The sequence below is a fragment of the Pterocles gutturalis genome, unplaced genomic scaffold (assembly GCF_000699245.1).
Source record: "Pterocles gutturalis isolate BGI_N339 unplaced genomic scaffold, ASM69924v1 Scaffold49459, whole genome shotgun sequence".
Lineage (NCBI taxonomy): Eukaryota > Metazoa > Chordata > Aves > Pterocliformes > Pteroclidae > Pterocles > Pterocles gutturalis.
In genome coordinates this window covers 9,643-22,251 of record NW_010135068.1, presented here as the reverse complement: position 1 = coordinate 22,251, position 12,609 = coordinate 9,643, and the positions used below count along the sequence as shown (strand labels likewise).

General features: G+C 43.3%; 1 protein-coding gene across 1 annotated transcript; it reads right to left on the bottom strand.

Moving 5' to 3' along the window:
• Positions 1-7,312: 7,312 nt before the first annotated feature.
• Positions 7,313-11,685, bottom strand: HEBP2 (heme binding protein 2). Its single transcript, XM_010081772.1, has 5 exons — positions 11,504-11,685; positions 9,058-9,142; positions 8,611-8,746; positions 8,207-8,372; positions 7,313-7,585 (listed from the first exon to the last, which is right to left on the bottom strand). Exons 2-5 carry the CDS (start codon positions 9,130-9,132, stop codon positions 7,411-7,413), a joined length of 552 nt encoding a protein of 183 aa, XP_010080074.1. The 5' UTR covers positions 9,133-9,142; positions 11,504-11,685; the 3' UTR covers positions 7,313-7,410.
• Between the last annotated feature and the right edge of the window lie 924 nt (positions 11,686-12,609).

The window sequence follows — 12,609 nt, the reverse complement described above, 5'->3', positions numbered from 1 at the left end:
TGGGGAGGGCAGGGTGAGAGCGAGCCCGCGGCCTGCGCTCGGGTTGGAGGAGTGAGAGCTCGGGTGAGGGGCAGGGCTCAGCCCGCATGGCCGGGTCTCGCCTGGAAGCCGTTTTCTCATGGGAAATGCTCCTGGAAGATGGCGGGAGGGGGTGTGGTAGCTGCAGAGATCAGCTCTAGATTTCCCTCTTTTTTTCCCCCACTTTGCACTAGGCTTTTAGAGAGGTAGTTTTCACCAGTAAATGGGAAGTGGTGTGTGTTCAAAACGTACGTGTTGCCTTAGGGTTAAGTGTTGCCTGCTCCTCTGTAAATTAATGCTCAGAAGCAGATACTGGAAGAGCCCTTCGTTGTGGGGAAGGTGGAGGCTGTCCCGTGCAGAATACTGTATTGTATTGAATGAGGAGACAGCCTTACCCAAACCACATGCTCTGCGGCATAGTTAGCTTTCCAAGTGTTACACTGAAAGGCCCCGTGTTGACAAAGCAGGATGATAGCTCACTTGGGCTTCCATGTGCCTGCGCATGATGAGAACTATGTTGGTAGGGACATCTGAGAGGGTGATGAATGCCAACATATCTGAGCTGGGCACGGAACAGTGTGTAATAAGGGATCTGGCATGACTGAAACGCCATGCTGGCCTCGCTGAGCAGCCAAGCAAAGGTACTGGCTGCAGGGCTGATGTGGTACTTAAAGAAGTTTAGTCGTTCTGTCTTGCTTAAAAATATGGGCTAGCAATTATTTTTGTGGCCTTGTGTCTCAAAAGAGCTGAAGTGTGGATTGCATCAGAGAGCCTTGCTGTAAGGTTCAGGACATTGTTTTGAATTTTACTTGCATTTTTCAAAAGAGAATGTGTGAACATCTTCATTCTTTGCAGAAAAACTGACAGATACTTTCCTGTTTTCAGTTTAAGATGCATCGACTATGCTCTTCCTTCTCTTATGGCATTGAAACAGGTAGGTGCTGCTTCTGAAATATTGAGAATTAAGGTGTAGGTACACTTGGAGCAACTAGCCCAGAGTACTCCTGTATCTCAGGAAGTTATAAGACCTGTGTTTGTAATCCAGTTATCGCCTCTGGTGCCTCTGCAGGCTGTCCTGGCTCTTCTGCTGGGAGAGTCACCTGTGTCTTTGTACTGCAAAGTGGATGTGTGGCTCCTGTTTCTGAACTGCTAATCCAGCCTCCAAGCAGACTACAGTAGCACCTAGATACCTTTATCCTTTGTCACTGCTGCCCCACCATCCACAACAATATAAACAGTTTGTTGTTTGGACATGTGCCTGACACATGTTTCAAAAAGAAACTATCAGGATTGAGAAATAAATCAGAGAGCCTGTGATGGTTTCAGTATAAGAGTAGTGGACAGAAGTGATTTCTGAAAACTCTGTGCTGAGGCTTTGCTCTGTGCTGTGTCACTGCCAGAGGTACTCCCCCTAGTTCTACGAGTGTCTGAAGCAGTTGTATCTCTTCCAGATCAGCCACTGGATATGGAGACTTGACGCTACTTCACAAGGTAAAAAATTTTGTTGAAAATTCAGTGTAAAATGGTGCTTAGTGTTTGTCAAGACATCATGTTTTGTTCTGATAACATCAGTAGGCAGACTTTATTCCCTGAGCTAAGTTTTCCCTCTGGTGCCACAATGATGACACATATTTGCTACTCTTGACCGAGAGAATGATGAGCACTTTTACCACCATGGCTCTTCTCTGAGGCACAACAGCTTAGAATTCCCCTTGATGTTTTGACTTCTGAATATATTATTCATAAGCTTTTTTTCTTCCAGGGTTTGAATTGTACGCTTGGAAGGCTTGCCGAAGAAACATCACCTGGTGAGAAACAGTAGTCTGTGTAGGGGTTTCTTCCATGGAGCTGTTGAAGCACTGCGGTGGAAAGGGTGGGATGTGTAAAATGGGAGAGAAATACTTCAGGGTTAATTTCCACCAGTGCCCCGAAACAATTGATCCTTGCTAGTATTCAGAAACTCTTGAATGGTGGTTTTATTTGGAGAACTTCCATTTTTCAAAGCTGTCACAAGAGGTGATTGCTTGGTACTATTCTTCCAAAGCAGATACAGTGATGATGGCATAGTTCAGCAGAATATCCTGTGTAGAACAGCTCTGTCTTTCGCTCCTATCTGATGTATCTAGCTCTTGTGATCTCTTGCGAGGAGCTGTAGGCTTGGGCACAAAGGCTGAGGGAATCTGATTTTTTTTTTCTTCTTTTATTGCAGGCATGGGAAGATGAAGCTGTAAGCTGTGCAAGGTAATTATTGTGTTGCCTCCATCTGTAAAAACTAATTGATATCCTGATGTGTGAAAAGGCTGTGTGTGATGACAGCATAGTTCAGCAGATGACCCGTGGTGATCACTGGTACTGTCTTTCGCTCCTGTCTGATGCAGCCTCCTGTACCTTAGGCTAAGTTTGCCAGACAATTCGTCTGGAAAGCTGGGGGTGAAACACTTATTTCTTTTGCTTCATAAATGTGTTTAATAAAATTTATCTCAGAAGATCAGTAAATAGGCTAAACATTAAAAATTCAATAGAAGGATAAAGAGTAGGCTGTGCTTGTGAAATTAAGCACAAAACCAGCAGAATATGTTATTTCAGTAACACAAAATCTTGGTTGATCCGGTGTTAGTGCTCCAAGCTCTAGAAGTGTTTTGTTGCTTTCCAGGCTGCCCTGGACAGAGGATACCTGTGCCTCCAGTGTGAGAAGCTATTTCATTTGTTACTGATGTTGGTGAAGATGGCCTCCACAACTGAAGGTAATTGCAAAACCTTTTTTAGATGGATATTGCATTTGGCTATTCTGCAAAGATACTAGTACCCTAAATGGTATAAAGTAATTGTTTTGTTGTGCTAAAGATTTCTAGAATGGACCTGTTGAGCCTAAATGATGAATGTGGCATTACTATGAATTTATTTTTGGAAATTCTTTTCCTAGTTTAGGCCAACTGAGATGTTTAGACAAAGTTCATGTCACTGAACTCTGCAATGTGGAGGTTTGCTCCTTTCTGCAGTTTCAGCAGTCCCTGGAGTTGAGGAGTTCACATCTCAAGGGTGTTGGGGAGAGTGCTGGGAGATGGCTTTACACCCCTCTTGTGGAAGGGGGCAGGAGTGTTGCAGTCTACTGTAGATGATGTTGAATCAGGTCTCTGATCCCAATGAGGATAAAACTTGACCAAATGCTGATACAGTATTTCAGTGGAGTTGTTCTTACGTGAAAACTTTCTCCTGGACCCTATCTAACAGCAAGTCTTTCTTTGCAGGCTTCCAAAGTGCTTCTCATTGTGATGTAAGTACTTGTTGTAACTTTGCAAGTATTGGCATTAAAAAAATATGCTTAGAAGTGAAGTATTTAACTGCATGTAGGCTGGAGGGGGAGGTGCAATGGGCCGGTGCTGGCTGCTGCTTGCATCTCAGAAAAAACAGGAGGCTGCTTAAGGGGGGAACTGCTGGATAAGGCCCAGCCTTGGCAGGCTGGTTTGTGCTAAACTTCACTGTGTGCCTGTGAGCTCATGAAGTTGCTCTGACAGCACTATTAGCATATTTGCCCTCTAGCCCGTAGCAGCCTCAGCCTAAAACAGATAGCTGTCCCGTGACTGACAGTGTGAGCTGCCTGTGTGATGAGATGTGACTGCCTTGACTTCAATCATGGAGGTCTGCAATTAGCTCTATCTGATGTCAGGCACCTGACTAGACTTCATCCTCGTGTGCTCGCCTCTGCTCTCCTGATGCTTTGCTTTGTTCCAGGGCTGGGGCAGTGGAGCTGCCAAGTGCTGCAGTTGATAGTGCTGCCAGAAAAGTAAGTTGCCAGCAAATGCGTACGACTGGTCAGAACTGCCTGATGGGTGGTGGGGAGGTTAATTGGTGCCGGCCTCTAACTGCACTGGAGCTGCAGCATTAATCGGAAGGTTCCTGGAGGATTTTCTTCCCTCTACCAATAGATCACAGGTTACCAGCAGCCCTGCAGGGTTTACTGACCCAAGGTGCTAGGGACTGAATCTCGTGCCTCATGACCAAAGACAGTGATAGATGCGGTGATGATTGTAACAGTAATGGCCAAAGAAGTTTCTGGAAGTCTTAACACAGCTCTCGAGTAACATCAGCATTGGACTGACATTTCATTTTCTTATGTGTATCCTACCTAGATTTGAGAATGGGAGAACTGCTGGATACTATTTGACAGATGCTTCTTAGTTGGTAAGCTGCTTGCTTCTTGGTTGCTGTAAGACTTTTTTTTTTACTAGTTGAGAATGTTAATTGCTTTCTGTAACTGAAAAAGTGTGGACCAGTTGAAAGAATGTGACTGCTAGAGACTGCTGGAGTTCCTAGCTGATAAGAATGAATGTGTGGTCACTTGGCAGTGCAGAGCTTGTTCTGACGCAAACCAATGCAATTATTTGCTATTCAGCTTTTTACGGGTTAAATTAACTAGTGGGCTTTTGCAGGGAGTAGCTCTGATCTTAAATAGTGGTAAACTATTTGTTGCAATGGCTAGGTCAGAGCTTTTATGTGATGTGAATGAAGATGTGTCTGGGGGTGAGGTCTGAAATGCTGAGGTCAGGTCCTCTTCCATGCAGAAACAAAAGTAACAAAACATTAAGCTCCTCCAAGCTTGTACTGTTGGTGATGAATTCTAAGCAATGGGAATCTCTCTGAAAGAGGCTGAGGAGGACTCTTGCACTGAAACAGTACACGCATTCAAGCTAACTCTTCAGGCACTGCCGAGGAGAGTGTGTTAATAAAATTTCACTTGTTACAGAGTAAAGCTCCTGGGTGTTTGTGTGGAAAAACAAGACTTATGTCTGAGGTAAGTGTAGGGTACGTAGGGTTTGATAATTACTGGAATACTGTCTGTGTGCTAAATGCCTGGATAGCGGTGCCTAAAATTAGTCCTACAATAGATCTGATTTGTCTTCTGTGGTTGTATTCTGATTCTCCCACTCAGCTACTGTGGGAGTAAACATGATGGGCTTGAAGCGAGAATGCGCTTCTAAGTAATTCAGAATTTTACTTGAAAGGGAAGGGCTCTTTCTGTGCGGGTACCCTGACAATTCCTGAACTGTACTCGGTGTAAACTTCATAGAGTTCTGTTGGTATGAACAGAAGATGTGGCCTCAGTGGCTCTGAAACTGGGGTTTTATTGCTGTATGTCTTCACACAGTGGAAATAGCAAAGGAGCTGAATCAGTGGAGACCGCTTAGCCAGTACAGCATTGATAGTGTAGCACAGCAGGATGCACAGCAGCAGACATAATGCCTGTCACAACTCGTAGCTCATGTATGTGGCTAGTCTGTGAACTGACACTGTAACGCTGTACTCTTGAATGAAGAAGAAAAAAGGCAAAACACCAACCCTATATGCTGTGGTTGTCACTAATTTTTGCCAATCTTGGGTATGTTTGCTGTACACAAATTTCAGATAAAGGTCTACATGATTGCTGTACAAACCTGTTTCTTCCAGCAGACTGGTTCTCACTTTTAAGCTTAGGTTTTCACGGTGATTTCTATGGGACTTGTATTTTAGGAATCAAAACTCACTGAATACAACTTTCTGTTGGAGAGAGACAGGATGGCAAAGTGAGTGGCAGCTTTGTATTTTTCCCCAATTCTTCCAATATTAGTAATTTTGTATTTCCAGTTGAGTTAGGATTTGTGAGCTTTGTATATCCTGTTTGGGTGTTGCAAGTTGAAGTTCTTGTCAGTTGCTAGCTGAATTGCAGCCTCCTTGTGGGTAAAATTAGTTCAGTGAATAGAATTTCAGAGATAAATGAACTTACATATAGTGATGTCTTATTGTGAAACAACTTCTCTCTTTCTCAGGAAAGGACTGTGCTGTCTGCAGCCTCACTCGGTAAGACAACACAGCAGATGAATTCTGTTAAAAACTGAGAAAATTTGTAGCCACTGATGAAATTTGATTCTGCCAAATGAATTACTGTGATATTACAATTTCCGTTCCACTTTTCTCTGAGGTTACAAAGCTGCTGGGGAACTTTTAGCAGTTTTGCTACTGCGTATGTTAATTGTGGTTTCTTGCTGTAGGTGAAGAGGCAACTTTGAAACTACTGCATGAAGAGCCAAGAAGGTGAGTGTAACTGTAGTAGTGACAAAATTTATTTGTGGGAACAAATGATGATAACCTTAGCTTGAACTCTCTCTCTGAACAGAGATGAATTATCCAAGGTCTGAGTGGTTCCCAGTAAGCTTCTTGTGCTGGTTTGGTGCCTTATAATGGTTCTTATGTCTGTCTTAATAGGTGGAAGATTGCAGAACAATGGGTTACACTTGCATGAACAGCATTAAAAAAGCAAAGTTTTTTTTTTTTTTACCATACTGGTAATGTTTGCCTGATACTGATTGGAATCAATAAAAATTTGTAAACTCTACCTGTTGTTGTGGACTGCTTTCTGACTTGGAATACCTTGCTGTAAACCAGCTCTAGGCTAGTTTAGAAAAGCTTCAAATGCTTGGTTTAGAGCAGAGACTAAACTAGTTTAAATGCTAGTCCTGCAAGTGTCTTCTAGGTTGGGTGTGAGGTGTTGCTCGTGTGCGGGCTGCAGTTGACCTGACCAAGACTGAGATTTGGACAAAGCTAAATAATTGAAGTAGCAATTAGTGTTTTCTAGGTGAGAGCTAAACACTATTACTTGTGTATTTGCTCCTAAAATTAACAGGCCACCAGTAAGTCTGGTATTACGTGTTAAGTCTGGTATTACGTGTTCAGGTGCCAGTGATGTGCACAGAATAAGCATACAGCTTGGACACTCTGAACCCTTTTCCACTGGACTCAGTCACTGGCATTAGTCTGGAGCAAGACAGCATCCAGCCTCCATGAGGAGAAAAAAAAAGTTGGAGAGGTGGGGAATTTTGATAATACTATTTTTAAAAATAAAGTTACTGCTTATGAGGCACTAGGGCCTGCTAAAGAATTGCTGCTTCCCAAAACTCATTAATGGGGGTTTCTTTGGAAAAATTCATTTAATTTCCCCTATCTTTCTGTTGTCTCAGGAGACACATAATGGGAAAAGTCAGCTCTATGAAGAACTCATTCTCCATAACACTTGAGCTATTGCTGTAGCACTTCTAATGAGAAGTAAAGCTAGACACCCAAACTGTTCTGCAGGAATATTTTCATATTACTAGTGCCCCCTAGAAACTTTCACTAAGAGGAATAAGTGTTATATCTCCTTCCCACTCCAGTTGGTATGATCTACTTGAATTTAAATTACATGTTGTAGAAAGAGCTGAAATATTTTTAGCCAGAATAGTATTTCATCCTAGGGAAAATTAGACATGATCCTGTGTCCATGTGCATATTAAATCTCTTCTGCACTAAAGCAAAAGCCATTAGTAAGGTCTGTGTTCATCCAGAGCTGATTAGTAGCCTCTTAATATCCCCCCCACCATATTACTTTTTAAAATACCACACTTCATTGTGCCTGTTAAAGAGCTTGAAGGGACTGTCATAGCCTGCAGTATAGAAGAAGTCTTCATGGAACGGTTGGCCTCTGTTTCTCAAGATTCTGGCCAAGACTTCAGCTTCCTCAGCATATTTCTCTGGGGAGGCAAATCCACCGAAGGACCTGGAAAAAGTGAAAAGGGAGAAACTTTTTTGTTAAGAGTTCAAGCCCCTGCTTTATTTTCACAGAAGGAAACTGCAGGCTTGCAAAGCTTGTAGTGTTTGAGCACTTCAGATGCAGGTGGTTGTTTTTAGGTAAACTGCAGAACTAGCTGTTGGGGAGTGTATGTTTTGAATGCTATGTTAAAAGGATTTAAAAAGACTAAGTTGCCAGCAGTTCTGAGGGTACTAGGTGACACATTGTTGCCTGTGGTTTAGTACATACAGAGAGGGCAAGTGTAGCTTTGAGTGCTTTTCTGGTAATAAAGAACTGCCACTGAGGTTTTGTGGGAGTTTTAGACTACAAATAGAGGGGGGTAGAAGAGTTATGTAGGTGTTCTGTAGCAAAGAATGTGTCCAAGAGGATTCTGCAGGCTGCATTTCTATAAAACCCACTCAATGCAATATTCAAGAATCTGAAAAAATGAAGGGTTCAACACTTGGTCATTTCTCTTTGTTCTTACTAAGACACCCAAGCATAAAAATATTTCCAAATGATCAGGTTTTGCTAGTCAAGGCTCTGAACAGCAGGGTATAGCCACAGTTAAAAATCACCTTTAGTGTCAGCTGTGCCGATGCTGCTTACCGGACAAAGATGGGTGCTGCCTTCCGCTCTTCAACAAACACATCCGAGTCGGTGGGCTGTGGTGGAGAGTCCTGGTGTTCAAAAGGCACAAAGAAAGAGATCTTGAAGTCTGCACAGCCAGATTTTATCAGGCATGTCACTGGCACAGTCATGTCAATCTTTATTTCTAGAGGAGAGGGGAAAAAAGTTGTCTTAAGCTGCAAGCAAAGATAGTGCCTGAATGCTGCAGTAAAGGGTGATGCAGACTCATCCTGAAAGCAGAAACCAAAGCAGCAGCCTCAAGGAAGCACATGGGTGTTAGACCAGGGTGGGGAACATGCTTTGTTCCACAGCTCATCTGCTGTCTTATTATGCAGCTTTGTCTGCCATGGGTGCTTCTTGCTGTTCAAAACCAGCACGTATACCTTTATCATTCTTTCCTTGGATGTAGTGGAAGAGCTTCCAGAAGCCCTGGCGCATTGCTTCCTTCTGGGTTTCTCCCGGAATGACTGTGCTGACCCACTTTGCTGTCTCATACTGACGGAGTTCATAATCCTTTGTCTGAAAGGCAGCAAAGTAACCATGAGATGAATATTAACAATGACAATTTTCCAAATTGGCATGAAAATATTGTTGCACTGAGGTCTTTGCTGCAGACTCTAGGCATACCCCCAATGCCAAACTGATGCAGACAGCAAAACTATGCTGTTCTGCCTTGGGCTGAGCTCCTCAAAGCTTGTAAATAGGTTGCAATTAGGTGTCACCAGTGTCTAGTAACACTTCCCAGGTCTTCCATTCTTATCGGTCTGGAAATCCCAAATCCACCTTAGCCCTGCAGAGCCCTCCGTTCCCCCTTGGCCTTCAGTGGTTACCATCGTTTCTCCTGAGCTCCACCGAGGGGACTGCAGATCCAGGGACAGAAATGTTTGCTTGAAGGATTTGATCATCTTGCCAGAGCTGAAAGACAAGACACAGTTCATTGGCCTCTCCAATCCATGCAGTATAAATGGTGCAGAAGAAAGAACTAGGGCTTTTCTGCCTATTGTCAAGAGTTTATCTTCAGCCTCTGGTCTCCAGCCTTTCGGTAATACTTGCTACATTGAGAAGTGACTGCAGAAGTTCAGGCAAAAGACAGGTGCTTTCTAAAAGGCAATTGTCCCTGAAACTGGCTCACACTGCTTATCCCTGGTCACTCAATAAGGGCTGAAATTCTTTTAGCCCTGAAGGAACCAACAGAGAACCAGGACCAAGAAGTACCTCTAGGCTGATGTGGGAGTGTTCATCTTCCAGGATATGCTGCCTTCACTTTTGTCCACAAAACAGAGGATTTGAGGTTCGGCAAATGGCAGTTTTGTGGAAATGCATAAGTAAAAAGGACTTGAGGAGTTCAGCCAACTTGCTCCTGGATGAAAAGGTATTGGTGTGGATGGGTGCTCTGGTATTATTGACTATGTCTGTAACTTCAATGGGCCTCTTGTAATAGCTGATGCCTTTCTTAAAGGCCTTTGGCCCCAGAGTCCTATGAATAGGTGAGATTTTCTGCACTTATGAATACGTAGCTACTTTCCTAGGTAGCCTTCACACAGAAGGAAAAGGCTGAAAACATGAAAACACTCAACTTTCTCTCACTGTCCCAAAGTAAAGCAAGGGAAAATTATCAAAATCACTATTGAAATAACCACATCTGGTGAAAAGTCTTGAGATTTTAGGAGCCTTCATTTATTATTTTTGTCAATACCAGGCAGATGGTAGTGCACAACCCTACGTCCTGAGAACGTCTCTGCTTTCTATTGTATTATGATGTTCTTTGCACTTCAAGTTGCAAAGACAGCATGTAGAGAATTCATCAGTTATCTCAATTCTTAGATCATAGTACATTGTCTTTTCATCGTATGTTTCTCGGGTTACAGAACAAACTCTGAGGTTATTTTTCATTTCTCAGCTGCAGCTGTTCATAGCTGTCCATACAATGAAAAGCTGCTGCTCTGTCACTCGTGGCTCTACTTTTTTCATGGGCTTTTAGTATTAAAGGTGCATAGCTGCAATTCTCAGCACATCCCACCTCTAGTGGTAAGGTCTTTAAGGTATGCCATCTTTAGCATATTTGTGAATGTCTGTTTTTGTACCATGTCTTCTTTTATAAAATTGAGACCTGCCTTTGCGGTACATGACCACTGTCTTATCTGTTTTCATTTTCTTATGACATGTACAATACTGTTGAATACTGTTAATCCTCTTCTGTACCCTGGTTTAAAGGTGGCTACAAGGAGTTTTCTCTTTGGGATCTATGAGGTTGAAAAGATTTTATCAAAAAAACAACACCCCAAAAAACCTGCTGGCACCGATTTCACTTAGAATCCTTAAAATAAGTAGTGCACAGAGCATGTTGAGCTTTTTCTAGCAGCTCCTTAAGTTGTCGCCCTAGAGTAAGGCAAGATCAGAGAACCACGGAGCAGGAGACTGGTGCCAGCAGTTAACAGGAGGCACTGTCACCCTCCCTGTCCCAGCCTGAAGATACACCATCTTCAGCAGTCTTTACCAGAATGACTGGTCACCAGAGGCTGCTGCACAGTCCCAAAGTGGACAGTGGTACTCATACACCTCTTGTCAGTAGTATTTACAAATCATCAAAGCATAACAATAAAGCAGGAATTCAGTCATTTTATTAGAAGTGAATGTGAGGAGTTACACTGAAACGTCCTACAATATTTTATCCCTTGCTGTTTCAAAGGCAAAAATGCTGCTGCTCTGCTGTCACTTTCTATTTCTCCTTGCTACAAAGTGATAGAAAACACATTTCTCCTCTTCACCTGTTCCCTGGGTATGTTAGAAAGCAGAGAAGTAAACGTTCCTCCATTTCAGCACATGCTGTTGTAGTAGCTGGCTTCTCTATGTACGCGACAATCCCAACCCCTCCCTGACACACCTTGTTGTAACTTAGATCTCTCACAGCTCTGTCTTGTGTAACTGTGGCCAGTGCTGTTGGTGACTGCACGTGAGAAATATTTTTGAATTACATAAAACAATGCTGGGGGTGGGGGGGAAGACAAACTGAGAAGACTACTCCAGATATTTACAGTTGAATTCATTTCTACATCTGTAGGAAAGCTGAGCTTTGAGATTTCCATCTCTTCATATAAATATGACTGTAGGGTGCCTAGGCTTTTTCTGCAGCTGTTAACACACGGGCCAAAGGGACAGAGAGCATAGCAGGCATCTTTGCAGGTTATACGGATGCCACGAGTAAGTATAGCTGGAATGTACCATTCCACAGGCTCCTAATTATATTAAGAAAGTGGAGAAAGTAGACATACTTACGTTTTAAGCTGTCCTTATCCTTTTAGCTACTGCAGTCTGTCCTTCTGAGGCTGCACATACTCACAAGATGCTGTGTGTCAGTGTTTATTTGAGTTTCATCAAGCTCCGCCCATGCCTCAGCCCTACTGGAGGGGAGATGCTGTTATGAAAACCAGAAGGTTGTAGCCTTGTTCTCCGGGTCTCATTGGAGAGCTCCCACGCAAATGCCGAAAGCCCCACCTACTGCCCACGAGGCAACATTGGGTCCAGTGTGTGGTCTGGCTCCATAAACAGTTCTGCACCCTTGTGTAACTTCCCCTGGTTTCTGTGGCTTTGTGCCTACTTATGTCAGGGTCAGCGGCAGGTTTTGTGCTCTCGGCAGAAAGGATTCCACATAAATAACATTCCCCCCCAGACTCATTACATGAGAGTGATGGTACAGAATGACAGCTTTTCCTTGTTACCCCTGCAGTAAAATGGTTGGTAGAAATCTGGCTGCAAGCTAAGCTAGGACCATCCTCACGAGATTTCTGCTGGCATGTTATGAAAGACAGACAGTGTTCTATAATGGCTGGCTGTTTTGAGCAGTATTTGAGACTAATCAGCCCCCTTAGCCCATGGATTTTTGCACAAAGGGGTTATACAAAGCTATTGTGAAATTCTGTCCTGCTTATAATACGGAAAGTGAAGCTGGGTTCTTCATTTACCCAGCTGCAGCTCCAGACATACTTAGGTACCAGCACAATGGGGCAGCTTAAACTTCACAGTTGGAGTTCTGAGAACACCTCCCGTGTCTGTTGTGGTTTGTGCAAATTCCTTGCAGCCACATTCAGCTGAACTCTCCGGGACATTGGAAATCAATAGCCAAGAATGACTTTTAACAGGAAACATGTTTTACTTGCAGAGAACTTCCCCAGGATGCCGTGTAATACACTCCTATTCTGAAAGGGGGAATAAAAAAACCCCCCAAACCATACCAAATAGCAATTGCAAACTAAAGCCACAAAGCTCTCTGAAGCCACAGAAGTGGGATGGTGTAGAGAGTGGCTTACTAATGGAGCCTATTAGAACATGCTGAGGCCTGAAATACAGAGACAGTTCTCTACATGCTTTGTACTTTTATGGAG

Excerpts from the sequence above, each read along its gene's own strand:
- HEBP2 (XM_010081772.1), bottom strand. The coding sequence starts at position 9,132 with ATGATCAAATCCTTCAAGCAAACATTTCTGTCCCTGGATCTGCAGTCC. Across the intron at positions 8,747-9,057 it reads GGAGCTCAGGAGAAACGATG|ACAAAGGATTATGAACTCCG; the intron begins GTAACCACTGAA and ends GCTGCCTTTCAG. Across the intron at positions 7,586-8,206 it reads GCAGCACCCATCTTTGTCCG|GTCCTTCGGTGGATTTGCCT; the intron begins GTAAGCAGCATC and ends CACTTTTTCCAG.